The following is an 18,277-nucleotide window of genomic DNA, read 5'->3' on the forward strand; positions in this document are numbered from 1 at the left end:
CCTATGGACCTGAAACATGAACCTACAATACTTTAGGAACCCTACCAATTCCATGTGCAGACATCTGCAGAAAGTTATCAATGCCAAAGAAGAGATGACAGAGTAATAAAATGTATGTGCAACATTGCCTCTGAAAATGTATAGCAAGGCAAACAAGGTTTTATTGTGGACACTATGACATTAGCAGGTAGTGTTACCAAGCCCAGTGGCTCTGTTCATTTCCCTAAATAAATGAACCTACAATACTTTAGGAACCCTACCAATTCCATGTGCAGACATCTGCAGAAAGTTATCAAAGCCAAAGAAGAGATGACAGAGTAATAAAATGTATGTGCAACATTGCCTCTGAAAATGTATAGCAAGGCAAACAAGGTTTTATTGTGGACACTATGACATTAGCAGGTAGTGTTACCAAGCCCAATGGCTCTGTTCATTTCCCTAAATAAATGTGAAACCTTTTCCTCACTGTAGGCCACATCTCTGGTGTATCAGACAATTGTGTTGTTTGATGGGTATGCAATAATGCTATCAACTTTCCAAATCATCATAAAACTTATCATGGTAAATAAAACTTTCTCTGTTTAGAATAATATAATCAACTTTCTTTCATTAAAAAACAACTTCGACATATCTAACTCAAACTGCTATATTCTAAAAGCAAAACAGAGCTCCTAAACTAGTAATTAGCAATAACAATGAAAAATTACCCTGAAGCTTGTATTCTTGGTTACAATGTGGGGAAAGAGGGCCTGGCCTTGTAGCTCATCATGACGAATTTCATATGCTATCCCCTGATGCTGTCCATTCACAGTGTACGATAAAACGATTGGTTCCGATTCCAGGTCCAAAAAACAACCAAGAACATCTCCTTTTCCAAATTGTTTGCCATAGTCCTGTTAAATTGAAATATTACTGAATTAATAAACAACAGAATAATAGGAGCCACCAGAAAAACTATGGGGAGAAAAAATTTTGAAGAATAAAAGTGGTAAAAAAAAAAAAAAAAAAAAAAAAAAAAAAAAAAAACTTTCAAAAATATATATTCCACCTGACGGCAGTCAATGAGAGGAAGGGGTCAATCTGTAGCAACACCAACCCCCCTCTCACAACTTTTGTCCCTCTAATAGACCTAAAATATCCTCCTAGTAGCATCTCTTCTGTCAACATCAACAGACTAGTTAAACTTCTAAAGTTTCTCTTTTCTCAAAGCCGATTGTTTCAAAAGGTTTGCACTAATCCCTTTCACAACTCCAACCACAAACTTCAATTTCATATCCAAGGATGATTCTGTGCTTATTTCAGTAACAATACACTAGGTGCACAATTCGAGGACCTTTTCTTTTTTCTTTCACATTTGTTTTGTCATTTCCTGCACTAGCAAGGTGGTGCCAAGAAAGGACAAAGAAAAGGCCTCCTATGCTCACACCCATTCTCTAGTTGTCACCTGTGATGCACCATAACCTCAGCCCCCTAGATAAAACAAGACTCAACAGACCTCTCTGTGGTTCCCCTAGCTGCTTCACATACCATGGTTCAGTCTATTGAAAGAACATCACCCCAATTCACTCTATCTCAAGCACGTGTTTCACCCTCCGGCATGATCTGACAGCACGTCAATCCCGGTATACCACATCGATCCAATTCACTCTATTCCTTGCACGCCTTTCACCCTCTTGCATGTTCAGGCCCCAATCACTCAAAATCTTTTTCACTCCATCTTTCCACCTCCAATTTGGTCTCCCACTTCTCCTCGTTCCCTCCACCTCCGACACATATATCCTCTTGGTCAATCTTTCCTCACTCATTCTCTCCATGCGCCCAAACCATTTCAGAACACCCTCTTCTGCTCTCTCAACCACGCTCTTTTTATTTCCACACATCTCTCGTACCCTTACATTACTTACCACCTCACACCACACATTGTCCTCAAACATCTCATTTCCAGCACATCCACCCTCCTGCGCACAACTCTATCCATAGCCCACGCCTCGCAACCATACAACATTGTTGGAACCACTATTCCTTCAAACCTACCCATTTTTGCTTTCCTAGATAATGTTCTCGACTTCCACACATTCTTCAAGGCTCCCAGGATTTTCGCCCCCTCCCCCACCCTATGATTCACTTCCGCTTCCATGGTTCCATCCGCTGCCAGATCCACTCCCAGATATCTAAAACACTTTACTTCCTCCAGTTTTTCTCCATTCAAACTTACCTCCCAATTGACTTGACCCTCAACCTACTGACTCACTTCCCAAGCTCTCTCATCCACAACAGACTTCATTCTTGCCCCTATTTCCAAAACTCTTGCATTCACCTCCCTAACAACCCCATCCATAAACAAATTAAACAACCATGGAGACATCACACACCCCTGCCGCAAACCTACATTCACTGAGAACCAATCACTTTCCTCTCTTCCTACACGTACACAGATAATATACTTGTATTATGTAATGAAATTATTTTCTTTTTTTTTTTTTTTCTTTTTTGCAAACAGGAGACACTCTCTAAGGTTCTAATGTGCAATTTATGAGCTAGAGCAGCAATACAACCAGAACTGGAAAAAATATAGCAACTTGATCTCCTTTACCTTTATAGTTGAGGAGCTTGGTTACCTAAATCAATACAGAAAAGAAGAAAAAAAAGGATATATGGACATCCATCAAAGTAAAGGAGCATCCACCACAACAGACAACTGACAAAAAGGAAAATAAGTGCAGTTTGACAATAAGTTTTCCACACTACATAGAACACCCCTAACTTTTTCTGTGTAAACAAGCTTATCTATTTATTTATTCATTTTTTATCCCTGGGGATAGGGGAGAAAGAATACTTCCCACGCATTCCTCACATGTCGTAGAAGGCGACTTAAGGGGATGGGAGCGGGCGGGCTGGAAACCCTCCCCTCCTTGTATTTTAACTTTCTAAAAGGGGAAACAGGAGGAGTCACACAGGGAGTGCTCATCCTCCTCGAAGGCTCAGATTGGGGTGTCTAAATGTGTGTGGATGTAACCAAGATGAGAAAAAAGGAGAGATAAGTAGTACTTTTGAGGAAAGGAACCTGGATGTTTTGGCTCTGAGTGAAACAAAGCTCAAGGGTAAAGGGGAAGAGTGGTTTGGCAATGTCTTGTGAGTAAAGTCAGGAGTTAGTGAGAAGACAAGAGCAAGGGAAGGAGTAGCACTACTCCTGAAACAGGAGTGGTGGGAGTATGTGATAGAATGTAAGAAAGTAAACTCTAGATTGATATGGGTAGAACTGAAAGTGGATGGAGAGAGATGGGTGATTATTGGTGCATATGCACCTGGGCATGAGAAGAAAGGTCATGAGAGGCAAGTGTTTTGGGAGCAGCTGAGTGAGTGTGTTAGTAGTTTTGATGCACTAGACCGGGTTATAGTGATGGGTGATTTGAATGCAAAGGTGAGTAATGTGGCAGTTGAGGGAATAATTGGTGTACATGGGGTGTTCAGTGTTGTAAATGGAAATGGTGAAGAGCTTGTAGATTTATGTGCTGAAAAAGGACTGGTGATTGGGAATACCTGGTTTAAAAAGAGAGATATACGTAAGTATACATATGTAAGTAGGAGAGATGGCCAGAGAGCCTTATTGGATTACATGTTAATTGATAGGCGTGTGAAAGAGAGACTACTGGATGTTAATGTGCTGAGAGGTGCAAATGGAGGGATATCTGATCATTATCTTGTGGAGGTGAAGGTGAAGATTCGTAGAGGTTTTCAGAAAAGAAGAGAGAATGTTGCGGTGAAAAGAGTGGTGAGAGTAAGTGAGCTTGGGAAGGAGACTTGTGTGAGGAAGTACCAGGAGAGAGTGAGTAGAGAATGGAAAAAGGTGAAAACTAAGGATGTAAGGGGAGTGGGGGAGGAATGGGATGTATTTAGGGAAGCAGTGATGGCTTGCGCAAAAGATGCTTGTGGCATAAGAAGTGTGGGACGTGGGCAGATTAGAAAGGGTAGTGAGTGGTGGGATGAAGAAGTAAGATTATTAGTGAAAGAAAAGAGAGAGGCATTTGGACGATTTCTGCAGGGAAATAATGCAAATGACTGGGAGATGTATAAAAGAAAAAAAGCAGGAGGTCAAGAGGAAGCTGCAAGGGTGAAAAAGAAGGCAAATGAGAGTTGGGGTGAGAGAGTATCATTAAATTTTAGGGAGAATAAAAAGATGTTTTGCAAAGAAGTAAATAAAGTGCGTAAGACAAGGGAACAAATGGGAACTTCAGTGAAGGGGGCTAATGGGGAGGTGATAAGTAGTGGTGATGTGAGAAGGAGATGGAGTGAGTATTCTGAATGTCTGTTGAATGTGTTTGATGATAGAGTGGCAGATATAGGGTGTTTTGGTCGAGGTGGTGTGCAAAGTGAGAGGGTTAGGGAAAATGATTTGGTAAACAGAGAAGAGGTAGTAAAAGCTTTGCGAAAGATGAAAGCCAGCAAAGCAGCAGGTTTGGATAGTATTGCCACATCTTTTGTACCAGCTATCCCTAAATACATCCCATTCCTCCCCCACTCCCCTTACGTCATTTGTTCTCACCTTTTTCCATTCTGTACTCAGTCTCTCCTGGTACTTCCTCACACAAGTCTCCTTCCCAAGCTCACTTACTCTCACCACTCTTTTCACCCCAACATTCTCTATTCTTTTCTAAAAACCTCTACAAATCTTCACCTTCACCTCCACAAGATAATGATCAGACATCCCTCCAGTTGCACCTCTCAGCACATTAACATCCAAAAGTCTCTCTTTCGCGTGCCTATCAATTAACATGTAATCCAATAACGCTCTCTGGCCATCTTTCCTACTTACATACATATACTTATGTATATCTCTCTTTCAAAACAAGGTATTCCCAATCACCAGTCCTTTTTCAGCACATAAATCTACAAGCTCTTCACCATTTCCATTTACAACACTGAACACCCCATGTGCACCAATTACTCCCTCAACTGCCACATCTCTCACCTTTGCATTCAAATCACCCATCACTATAACCCGGTCTCATGCATCAAAACTACTAACACACTCACTCAGCTGCTCCCAAAACACTTGCCTCTCATGACCTTTCTTCTCATGCCCAGGTGCATATGCACCAATAATCACCCATCACTCTCCATCCACTTTCAGTTTTACCCATATCAATCTAGAGTTTACTTTCTTACACTCTATCACATACTCCCACCACTCCTGTTTCAGGAGTAGTGCGACTCCTTCCCTTGCTCTTGTCCTCTCACTAAACCCTGACTTTACTCCCAAGACATTGCCAAACCACTCTTCCCCTTTACCCTTGAGCTTTGTTTCACTCAGAGCCAAAACATCCAGGTTCCTTTCCTCAAAAGTACTACTTATCTCTCCTTTTTTCTCATCTTGGTTACATCCACACGCATTTAGACATCCCAATCTGAGCCTTCGAGGAGGATGAGCACTCCCTGTGTGACTCCTTCTGTTTCCCCGTTTAGAAAGTTAAAATACAAGGAGGGGAGGGTTTCTAGCCCCCTGCTCCCTTCCCCTTTAGTCGCCTTCTACGACACGTGAGGAATGCTCAGAGCACTCAAAATCTAATTCACTCCATTCTTCCACCTCCAATTTGGTCTCCCCCTTCTTCCTGCATCCCAACTCCCCACTAAGACCATTTCAGATATATAATCTCTTTGTCAACCTCTCCTCACTTGTTCTCTCATTACCTTCAAACCATTTCATCACACACTTTTTCACTATCTCTACTACACTCTTCTTTTTATCACTTCTCTCTTACCCTATCATTACTTACTTGATCAAACTTCCTAACATCATATAGTCCTCAAATACAGCCAAAGCCTTGCATCCATACATCATCATGACTACAATATCTTCAAACATATCCATTTTTGCCTTTCCATAAGTAAATCTCTCCAAACATTCCTTAACACTTCCAAAACCTTTGCCTTGTCACCCACCCTGTGACTCATATCTGCTTTCATTGGCTGTTATGTCCACTCTTCAGTACCTAAAATATCTCTCAAGTTTTCTCCAATCAAACCCAAACACCAACTAACATGTCCCTTTGCACTGCTAACCTTATACCCTTATTTTTATTTACATTGAATCTCAACTTCACACACCCTCCCAAATTCAGACACCAACTTCTGCAGTTTCTCACTTGAATCTGCCACCAGCAAAAAACTAACTCAACTTCCAAAGGCACCCCCCCTAAACAGACTGCATACCTGGTCCTTTCATTTACCTGCCTCATCATGCCATCCATTAACAATAAAACAGTCATGGTGATATCACACATCCTTGCCAGAGACCCACCTTCACCTAAAACCATTCAACCCCCTCTATCTAATGGCACACACACAAGCACCCTAATGTTGTTAAAATCTCCTCAATGCTTATACCTTTCCTCCCAAGCCTTATATCTCTTTGGTTTTTATACACTGGAGGATCAAGTCAGAGACTAAAGTCAACATCAAGACCAGACATTAATTGAAATATAAAAAGGTTAATGAAGAAAAAAAGGAGACAAGTAAGAGTACTTACGATTTTGGAGGATGTGAAAAAAGTGCCAAGTCACAGTTAGTAGGAAAGACATGAGAGGGTAGAGATTTCCATAGATTCTAGGCGTACGGAAAGAAACTTATTGAAAAGGCCTACCCTCGAGTTGCCTATGGCCAAGCAGTTATGTTACACAACCTGGTTGGGTATTATGGGGCATCTCTATCAACTTCATCAAATGCTTCCTCTACATCCATAAATGCCACAAAACAAATCCTATTGATTCTCTAATAACTTCTTACCTAGAATGTAAAAACTCAGATGTCATCTGGTTTGTAATATTTTTCCCAACTATCACTATTTTCCCTTTGTTTCACCTACTGTGTTCTATAATTACAAATCTACAACTCTTCACAAATTCATGACACTAGGTCATTGCATCACCTCATCCTCAAGCTGAGGTCCTCTAAAATGGCATAACGACACATTTCAGCATGACAATCATGTTTCAGTTCTTAAGTTTTTCCACTGATTAAAGAAATTATGGACCAGACAAGTTGATTCCACAAAAATGAAAGCCCTCAACTCTGACCTTAATACAGTAATTAACAGCTCCACGTAGAAATATGGTATGTTTTAAATTCTAATACATAATTTTGGTTAATTACATGAGAGAGAGAGAATGGAGAGAATGGATGTAAGTGGATGCAACCTTTCTTCTGTTCCTAGCAATACCTTGCTTATGCTGGAAACGGCAATCATGAAGGAAAAAGAATCACAAATCATGTCCCTGGTACAGTTCTATTAGCAGCAGCTGCAGCGAAATGGCTGGAACAACTCAAACTAAAATATGCCTCTTTTTACTGTAGGAGAGACAAATGTAATGAATTCACTTAACAGATTAACCGACAAATATGCAAGCTTTCCAAATGATATACCTTCAGAAAAAACAAAGCTTCCCTTAATGCCTATCACAAGAGGTTATACTATTTTACTTGCAACATCATATCATACCTTGAACCTCAGATTTGTTGAGGCTTTTCCTGTGCCTCCATAACCATAACTCAATGGATCCTCTCCAAGAGTCAGCCCTGCATCGTTGATAGACCAGCCAGCACGCAATACATGAGGGTGCTGCTCTTCGTCCTCCAACTGAGGGACTGGAAGATAATCTTCAACCTTCACCTCGAAAAACACACGACCATGAGTAAACCCATACGTGGCACGGACACCATGCCAAACATAGCCAAACCCTTGCATGGTAAGAGGCTGCGCACTCAGATAGTCATCCTTGCTGATTACCAAACTCAAGTCAGAATTATCTGAAAATAAAAAATATCTGGTAAATATACACTAATCTATCATCAAATCCATTCCCCCTATTATGGGATGGATCAAGCATATACTGTAACAGTTCCCCAATAAATACCCAACCCATGTCCAGTCTTAAATAATAACCTTAATTCTATGTTTCACAACCAAGTAAAGCTGACTGGTCATTTGACAACAAAGGTTCCACTCACACCTAAACACACAAACACTTCATTGTATCCTATCGTTAACCTATCTATCTATATCTCTGACGCCCGCTCCCTCCACAAACTTCCATCAAGGAGTGGCCACAGGAAAAGTCTCTCCATTCATTCCTGTCCTTATATGCATTCCTCAAACACACCATTCCAAGCATTCTTCGATCATTTCTCTCCATCCTATTTGTCCATGTCACAGGTGGTCTTCCCCTCACATCAAACCCTTTAACTGTACTATCATACACTCTTGCATTCTTTCCACATGCCCAAACACCTCGAAGTATTACGTTTCACGCACTCTACAACTCCATTATTCATTCCCTGCCATGCCACATCTCTCATACACCTTTTCATTTCTTTCTTCATATCATCTATTCACACCTATACGCCCTTCTCAAATACCTCATTTCCACAGCATGGATTTTTGACCTCGGTGATCATTCCATGTCTATGTTTCAGCTGCAAGGGTCAGGGTTGGAAGAACTATGCTGTCCCTTAATCCTCTCTGCAATTCCATACTTACTAGTCTATCCTTCATTATTCTATTACGGGACCCAATGACTCTTCTACCCGGCACTGACCTCCTCATTTCTCCTTCCATATCACCAAACTTGCCCAAGACAGCTCCTAAATACTTAAATTTTCCTGCTTCTTCCTGTCTTTCTCCCCCATATCCAAGCCACAATTTAGTGAAGTATCTTCTTTCACTCTATATAGTTTAACAAAATCTATACTTTCACTATTTCCTTTCAAACACCATTATTTTACTATTACTTGCATTTACCTTCAATCCCCTATGCTTAAACAACATACATCACAGAGCACACTTTCAACCTTCTGCAACTTCTCTTCACTCTCAAAGCAATCAACAATATCATTGGCAAACAGGATTGCCATGAGCCACCACATCTCACCACTACACTCCATCTCTGCACTCCTTTAAAAAGTCACCAGTTTTGCTTTAATTTTTGTATCACTCCATCCACACATATGCATCAAAAAGCCATGATAACATCACACAGCCCTGCCTCACACCTTTATTCTTTTCTTTATCATATCTAATCACAATCCAACAATTGTCCCTCTACCCAATATATCTTTAACACATCCCATAAAGCATTCCACCTAACTCCAGATCCATAAAAGCTGCACACAACTTCTTACCTTTCGCTAAATACTTTTCCAGTTATCTTTACCACAAAAATCTGATCCACACATCCTTTACTTTCCTAAAACCACCCTGCTCGTCACTTATTCTGCATTCAGTCACTTCCATTACTGTATGAATCTGCATTCTTGAATACACTTTTCCTGGTATACTTAACATACTTATTCCACTATAAATGCTATATAACTATTCCTCTGTAATTATCTCAAGTATATCTGACTGCAGTTCTCTTATCATATCAATCCATTTCTTCTCTGGTTTACCCCTTTCTCTTGTTCTATAACTATAATATATCTTGACCTTTTCCTAGGCTTCTTCACAAAACTTGATCCTTCTTGTTCAATTACTCTCTGTTCCATCTATAACTACTGGAATTCATACATCTATACTGCTCCATACTTATATATGTATAGAAGGGATAGGGGAAAAAGAATACTTCCTATAAACTCCCAACATGTTGTAGAAGACACTAAGAAGGGCAGGAGCTGGGGCTAGAAACCCTCCCCTTTCCTTATTTCAATCTGTAAAAGTTATAACAGAAGCAGCCAAACAAGAAGGGCTCATTCTCCAAGAAGGCCCTTTTACTTTCATTCAAGGCTCCAGTCATGGACAAAAGTCCACATTAAATCTGGGCCATAACTAATATATGGATATAATCAATGTGCACAGTAAAAGTTATTGGAAAAGACATGAGAAGGTACAGAGTTCCAAAGCTTTGAGGTATACAGAAAGAAACAGTTATCAAAATGGCCCACCCTCGAGTTGCTGATGGCCACATGGTGCTTGGAGATGAACAAGAAGAAAGGAACTGACGGATAAACAAAATGTTTGAGGAAAGGAACCTGGATATTTTAGCCCTTATTGGGAAAAAAAAAAAAAAAAAACTATGGAAGTAAGCCCAAAACTGATGTGGGCAAAAATGAAAGAGGACTGCAAAAGGTGATTAATTACGTGTACTTCGCACATGTCCGAGAGGAATGAGAAAGAAAATCGCGTATTTGGGAAGGAGTTGAAAGAATGTCACCAGTTTTGAAGCAAGACATGACATGTTAATGATGTGAGAGGGTTAGGGAGAATGATTTAGTAAACAGAGAAGAGGTAGTAAAAGCTTCGTGGAAGATGAAAGCCAGCAAGGCAGCAGGTTTGGATGGTATTACAGTAGAATTTATTAAAAAAGGGGGTGACTGAGTTGTTCACAGGTTGGTAAAGTAATTTAATGTATGTATGACTCATGGTGAGGTGCCTGAGGATTGGTGGAATGCTTTCATAGTGCCATTGTACAAAGGCAATGGGGATAAAGGTGAGTGCTCAAATTACAGAGGAATAAGTTTGCTGAGTATTCCTGGGAAATTATATGGAAGGGTATTGATAGGGTGAAGGCATGTACAAAGCATCAGATTGGGGAAGAGCAGTGTGGTTTCGAAAGTGGTAGAGGATGTGTGGATCAGGTATTTGCTTTGAAGAATGTGTGCAAGAAATACTTAGAAAAGCAAATGGATTTGTATGTAGCATTTATGGATCTGGAGAAAGCATATGATAAGAGTTGATAGAGATGCTCTGTGGAAGGTATTAAGAATATATGGTGTAGGAGGCAAGTTGTTAGAAGCAGAGAAAAGTTTTTATCGAGGATGTAAGGCATGTGTACGAGCAGGAAGAGAGGAATGTGATTGGTTCTCAGTGAATGTCAGTTTGCAGCAGGGGAGTGTGATTTCTCCATGGTTGTTTAATTTGTTTATGGATGGGGTTGTTAGGGAGATGAATGCAAGAGTTTTGAAAAGAGGGGCAAGTATGCAGTCTGTTGTGGATGAGAGAACTTGGGAAGTGAGTCAGTTGTTGTTCACTGATGATGCAGTGCTAGTGGCTCATTCGGATGAGAAACTGCAGAAACTGGAGACTGAGTTTGGTAAAGTGTGTGAAAGAAAGATGAGAGTAAATATGAACTAGAGCAAGGTTATTAGGTACAGTAGGGTTGAGGGACAAGTCAAGTGGGAGGTAAGTTTGAATGGAGAAAAACTGGAGTAAGTGAAGTGTTTTAGATATCTGAGAGTGGATTTGGCAGCAGATGGAACCTTGGAAGCAGAAGTGACTCATAGGGTGGGGGAGGGGACAAAAGTTCTGGGAGCGTTGAAAAATGTGTGCAAGGCGAGAACATTATCTCGGAATGCAAAAATTGATATGTTTGAAGGAATAGTGGTTCCGACAATGTTATATGGTTGCGAGGCATGGGCTATAGATAGAGTTGTGCAGAGGAGGGTGGATGTGCTGGAAATGAGATGTTTGTGGACAATATGTGGTGTGAGGTGGTTTGATCGAGTAAGTCATGAAAGGGTAAGAGAGATGTGTGGAAATAAAAAGTGTGTGGTTGAGAGAGCAGAAGAGGGTGTTTTGAAATGGTTTGGTGACATGGAGAGAATGAGCGAGGAAAGACTGACAAAGAGGATATATGTGTTAGAGGTGGAGGGAACAAAGAGAAGTGGAAGACCAAATTGGAGGTGGAAAGATGGAGTGAAAAATATTTTGAGTGATCGGGGCAGGAGGGTGAAAGGCATGGAAGGAGTAGAGTGAATTGGAACGATGTGGTATACCGGGATCGACATGCTGTCAATGGATTGAACGAGGGCATGTGAAGCGTCTGGGGTAAATCATGGAAAGTTCTGTGGGGCCTGGATGTGGAAAGGGAGCTGTGGTTTCGGTGCATTATACATGACAGCTAGAGACTGAGTGTGAACGAATGTGGCCTTTGTTGTCTTTTCCTAGCGCTACCTCACGCACATGCAGGGGGAGGGGGCTGTCATTTCATATGTGGCAGGGTGGCGACGGGAATAAATAAGGGCAGACAGTATGAATTATGTACATGTGTATATATGTATATGTCTGTGAATATACATATGTATACATTGAGATGTATAGGTATGTATATGTGCGTGTGTGGACGTGTATGTATATACATGTGTATGTGGGTGGGTTGGGCCATTCTTTCGTCAGTTTCCTCGCGGTACCTCGCTAACGCGGGAGACAGCGACAAAGTATAATAAATATAAATATATACACACATTACAAACTGATTACATCTGTAACATTTAACTGGAAAACTTACACCAATCAAGAGCAACTACTGTCTTATCAATCTCTGGTTCATCTTCAATTCGCACCTCTTCTACCTCAGGCCGTGATTTTTTTGCTTCTGGGACTGCCTCAGGAGAACGAGATCGTGAACGAGGCCTTTTCTCACCTCTCCTCCTCCCTTCTGTTACTTCAGCAGCTTCTACAGGCTCCTCTTTCGGTACAACCTCCTGTTTAACTTCTACTTCTTCCTTTACTTCAACATCAAGACCATTATCTTGTTCTGTTTTCACATCTGGAAATAAGGAATAAAAAGGAATTCTTTCAAAACACATTGGAACCATCTAAATAAGGGATAAAAAAGAGCTCTCCAAATCCTACTGTAACCATCTGAAATACACAATTCATAGTCATTTCTCAAAATAAAGCACACAGATCTATCCAAAGTTTTCTGCATACTCATCATTCTGCCTTCATGCATACCAACAAATCCCCCATCTGTTACATCTGTACCTCTTCCCCCCATCTAATGTCATCCATCCTTGCTATATATTATCATTATAATTATCATCATTAGTATTACTATTATATATAATCGGTTTCCCACATCAGCAAGGTAGCGCCAGGAAACAGACAAAGAATGGCCCATCCACTCATATACATACATAAATACCCATATATGCACATATACATACAGACATAAATAAACATGTACATATACTTGCTTGCCTTCATCCATTCCTGCCACTACCCTGCCCCACAGGAAACATGATGATTCCATTCAAAAACCTTCCTGCAATAAATTAACAAATCACCAGTGACAATATTCTAACAGTATACCTTACCAAAAGCTGTTACTTCTTGAAAAAGAAGTCCCATCCACCTGAAAAATGTAATTTCATATACTACTCCTGCACAGCGGCAGTCATATCTATTAAGTTGCCTTTTATCACCTCAAACTCAACAGAATACTTCATTGCAAAGTCTTTCAAAAAACCTTTACAAAAACTCAAATTACATTCTCAGGATTCTGAAACACTTTCAAAAATTCCAAACTTCACTGAAGTCAAAATGTTGGAAAATCCAATACAATGATGAATAAGATATATCGAGCCATGGCAATACCAACAATCAAGGGCAAAGTGTATACTATAGTGAAAACTCAACTAGACTTTAAATCTAACTTTCAATCCTCAAATTTTCTCTAGAGTAACTAAAAGTATCTAAAATGAAATTTCGCTGCTTACAGAGCTAGCAATATTAGCAGCAGCTGACAGCCATGCCTTTGATTTACCAAGATGTGGAGGGTTTTCAGCTATTTTCAAAAGGGGTAATGGGAGTGGAGTGTGAAGAGGCCCCTGAATGACACATCTCATGCACATACCATTTTACTGTGCCAAATTGAGGATTAGCATGACATTGGAAAGTTCTGATTATTCCAAATCATATGCTCAAGAGTGGTTGAAGACAGTGAAAAGAACCTAAAGGAGAATCCAAACAGGGTGAAAGTGTAACAATGTGAATGAAGGAGTTCTATAAAACAAATGCTTTAGTGGGGTGTAACAGTGAGTGGGCGAAAAAAAAGTAAAAGCTTTATGTACAGGCAACATTGCTAGCTGATGTGCCAGCCTGCCAGCTATTTTCTTTTCTTGATGGTATTTTTTGCCAATTTGTTCACTAAATGCCATTTTTAGAAAACATTAAAAATTCAGAGAGATTTTGTACTGAATTCACCAAACAAAATAGGGCCATATACCAAAGCAAGAAGTGCTGGCCAGCCAATCAGTTGAAGCACGGCAATACCTGTTATCAAAGCATACATAAACAGCCAATACAAGCTGCTGATTTTTAAATAGATATAAAATCAGGCAAGTAAAATTGCCAAGATCAATGACTAGTAACTAGGTCCTAAAGGAAGATTATACATGTTCTACAATCTAACTTTAAGACCACAAGAAGGTATATGGGGAACACTCATTTGAAGGACAGACAACAGCCTGTAGGAAGGGAAATAAGGACATAAACAGAGGAACCTTCTCAAATGGGATGGCATTCTGAAGAAAAACATGAAGGAATTATTGAACTTCCCAGGGATGAAATTCATCCCTTGAAAATATGAAAGGATGGAACACAATGGAAAAGGTAGGAAATGAGCTACAGGAATCTGTTTGAGAGGGTCTTGGAAGATGACATCACTCCTAAACTGTTGCCATAATCCCACGTTAAGAGAAACGTAGACAAAGCCAGCAAGCATATATCAGAATAGCATTCAAACATGAATAATGAAACAAAACCATTTGCATCCTATATAAAACTAACAAAATATGCTTCTCAAGTCTGGTTACCATATCATGCTTACAGAAGCAAAGAGAACCAATAGAGAAGATACAATGAATGGTAACAAAAAGTGTACAGGAATTAAGAAAGCAAACTTTAAAGGAAATGCTGCAGGCCTAGCATTTTCCGCCAATGGGACAGAGAAGAGTGAGGGATGACCTGACCTCAACCTTTCAGTTCTTAACCCCTACAATGATGGAGACTGAACTAGTCTTTAAAAGATCCTAAGTAAAACCAGAAGATATGTGATTAAATCAGACACTTATACAAAGATGTAAAGAAGTACTTTAATACTAGATTAGAGACAGAGGAATAAACTGAAAGATGAAACTGTAGTTGTAAACAGCATACAAGAGTGTACATTATATGATAGTACAGAAAGTAAACGAAAGACAACCCACTGCATACATTAGTTTATGTTATATGATAGTACAAAAATTAAATGAGTAACAACTTGCACTGGAAAAATTTCTGTCATGAGAGAGAACATAGTTACTGAAATAAGTTCATACATAAAGAAACTCTTAAATTTCTATGAAAGTAAACTCAGTGTCAGAAAAGAGAAGGCTTGGTGGACTCTTTGCATCTTAACAGCTGAAAAGCATTTGAACTGTACTGCATGAAAGGGTAATTAGAAACTGGTTCTCCCGGAAGGAGTATGGAGGAGACTTCTTCAATGGAAAAATTACCTTAGTGGAAAGAAGCAAAGAATGCATGTCATAGGACACTTCTCAAAATGGGGTGGAATTACAAGCATTATTGTTCTGGGACATCAGCTCTTCTCGGTTTACTTCAATGATGTATCAGAAGGTCCAACCTGAACATGTTTGCAGATGAAGCAAAGGTTAAGAAGGAAGTGATAAGAATATAGGATTGCATAAAGTTACAAGAGTTGGTCTGAAACATGGTTCAACCAGGGAACTTTAAAGTAAATACGATGAGATACTGTGAAAGAAGGCTTCAATATGATCATCTACCTGAAAATAAGCTGCAAGGATCTGTGTGCGAAATAATTTGAAGCAGACATTGTCCCTTAACTGTCTCCAGAGTCCCAACTTGGAAGACTGGGTAAGACACCACATGTCTTTATCAAGTAATGTAACTACTTTCAAGTTAAATGATAAGGAAATATCTAACAATATCCAACAAGATGTTCATTGTGTACATAATACCAAAACTAGAATATGCCTTGCCAAATTTGTTCATGCACACACACACACACACACACACACACACACACAAAAAAAAAAAAAAAAAAAAAAAAAAAAAAAAGCAGCAGCAGCAGCTCTAGACAGAAATAAAAATGGTACCAGAATTCAGAGCAATAACTTATGGAGTAAGACTAGGTGCTAATTTCCCCCACTATGTAAGAAAGAATAGTGAGGGGGTGACGTGATCACATTTACATTTCTATAACAATGCACAGTTCTTCCAAAGATGTAGGGACAAAGTGGATATAACATGAAATTAAGCATAAATTTAAGTACACTGTACAGTACTTTCAGAGTATAAGCAAGCAAGAAACTTGTCAAAAAAAGATCTGCATTACTATTCAGGTATCAGAGTGGCAGGTGAATGGAATAAAATGAATGAAGACATGACCAATGCAGACAAAATACAGAATTTCGAAAAGCTGCATGACAGACAATGGTCAAGACATGAGGCCCCTCTATTGTTTCCAAATTGATAATTATACAGCTTGCTTGATTAATAATATTCCATTCTCTCGCCCCCTGCATTATACAATCAACTATTCTTTAATACTATTCCATTCTCTTGCCTCCTGCATTATACAATCAACTATTCTGGGTTTATCCAGGACTAATTTGTACCACCTGTCAAGTCTTCATTTGAATGTTTCTCCAGTTCCACTCAAGCAAGTGTCTTACTTCTGTTAAGTGGAAGGACCTACACTTACTCCACATGCCAACCATATTAAGTTTTCAAGCACTTTCTACCACCCACATCCTCAATGAAGTAATTTATGACCACAATAAAAGGAACAGCAGAAGTAGGTTCCTAAGAGACAGGAAGTAATAGCATGACTATTACCACATACATGGAGATAAATGTAACGGGAAATTTTACCATTTAATGAAAAACAAATAAGATAATACAGGAACATAGTTTAAAAAAGAGGGAGAAATATGGAAATCAGCAGAGATGCCACAAAAACACAAAGGCAAGAAATGCCAAAATATGATTCTAGAAAATACATACTAGCACTGACATAAAATGCAGAATGGCACGACAGCTTGAACTAATTTTGCGAGAGAAAGCTTGCTATGAAGGTCTGAAGATATAAAATCTAAAAGACAGACAACTGATGAGAATCACAAAGTTATGACAACAGTTCACCAACAACATCATTAACTCTTATTCCACTTAACGTAAATGGACTCTAAGCGAAGAGAAGAAACAACACTCCCTTCTCGTTCTCTTATCTATTTCTGACAACCACGTCCATTAATGAAACTTCAAGTGATAACACTTGTACAATAGGCTGCTTGTGATCTTTATCTTTTTTTTTTTTTTTCAAATTTACCACAAAAACACTGCATCTGCTTTCAACACACTAGGAAAAAACAGAAATACCTACCTACTTCAATAGGTGCTTCTTCATAACCAAACTTGGAGGAATCTTCTGGTTCATCCTTAACTTCTACTCCCTCAAGATCATCCATGGGCTCTGATTCAGGTTCCTCCTCTAATTCCTCTTGTGGTTCCCCCTCGTCTTCTTTCTCTTCCTCTTCTACCTCCTCTTCCTCTTCTTTTTCTTCCTCCACCTCCTCCTCTTCTTCTTCCCCATCTATGGCATCATTTGCTTCTCTTCCCTCTGATTCTATTATACATTCTCCACTGAGATACACCATCATCCTTGGTTTACTTAACAATTTCTATTTTTTCTATGCTTTTTTTTATGGGCTTCTCATTACCCACATTACTGAAGCTGTGTACCCTTTCATACCTACTTCTGGTTCCATTACTCCTATTCTTGTTGTTATTTCCACTTTCTTATGCATGCTCACCCTTCCCGCCTTAGCGAGGTAGCACCAGGAAATGAGCACTTGAGGAAAATCCTCGCTTTGCTCCCCTTCCTGTTCCTTACTTAAGAGTGATACCACATATGGAGAGGGTTTCCAGCCCACCCCCACTCCCGCCCCACTTAGTCGCCTTATACGACACGTAGGAGACACAAGGGTAGTATTCTTTCTCCCCTATCCCTAGGGATAATTTCCACTTCTAATCCTTTAAAATTCACTCCTTTACAAAAGCATTTCAATGTATGGCATAACTGTACGTATATATTTTATTTATATATTTAGATATATATCCTGTCCAAAAAATATTTAAACACGTAATCTGCTTTACTACATATCCTTCCAAAACATATTCTCATGTTCTCCACTGTTCCTTTGACTCATCCTTAGACCTATTCTGTCTTGTCTCCAACTGTCCAAAATTTCCTTTGTGTTTACTTGTTTGTTTCCACTATCATTCAATCTACTTCTTGATCAATCATTCCTCTCATTTCTATTTCTCAGAGAGAGAGAGTAGAGAGAGAGATACATCTATACCAACTGCACCAGTGATAGTGCACAAGTCTTGCAGTACTTTTGATACCACACCTGGGTGAAGCTGCCAATTTTCAAAATTTAAGACTATGCCATCATCCTACCATGTTTTTATATCATGCAA

The 18,277-nt window shown here is 39.5% G+C and overlaps 1 protein-coding gene across 14 annotated transcripts in view; it reads right to left on the minus strand.

Annotated features, from left to right (window-relative positions):
• Positions 1–18,277, minus strand: part of LOC139747144 (heterogeneous nuclear ribonucleoprotein U-like protein 1) — a 128,737-nt gene that overhangs the window by 89,910 nt on the left and 20,550 nt on the right. For 7 of the 14 annotated variants that reach the window (XM_071659078.1, XM_071659077.1, XM_071659073.1 and 4 more), the window contains exons 3-6: positions 17,178–17,420; positions 12,276–12,536; positions 7,496–7,803; positions 708–893 (exon numbers count right to left, since the gene is read on the minus strand). In XM_071659078.1, coding sequence (XP_071515179.1) covers positions 708–893; positions 7,496–7,803; positions 12,276–12,536; positions 17,178–17,420 — 998 coding nt within the window. The remainder of the gene's footprint in view (positions 1–707; positions 894–7,495; positions 7,804–12,275; positions 12,537–17,177; positions 17,421–18,277) is intronic. The other 7 variants (XM_071659083.1, XM_071659082.1, XM_071659080.1 and 4 more) reach the window with 1 other exon arrangement.

This window comes from Panulirus ornatus, chromosome 67, assembly GCF_036320965.1.
Source record: "Panulirus ornatus isolate Po-2019 chromosome 67, ASM3632096v1, whole genome shotgun sequence".
NCBI classification, from domain to species: domain Eukaryota; kingdom Metazoa; phylum Arthropoda; class Malacostraca; order Decapoda; family Palinuridae; genus Panulirus; species Panulirus ornatus.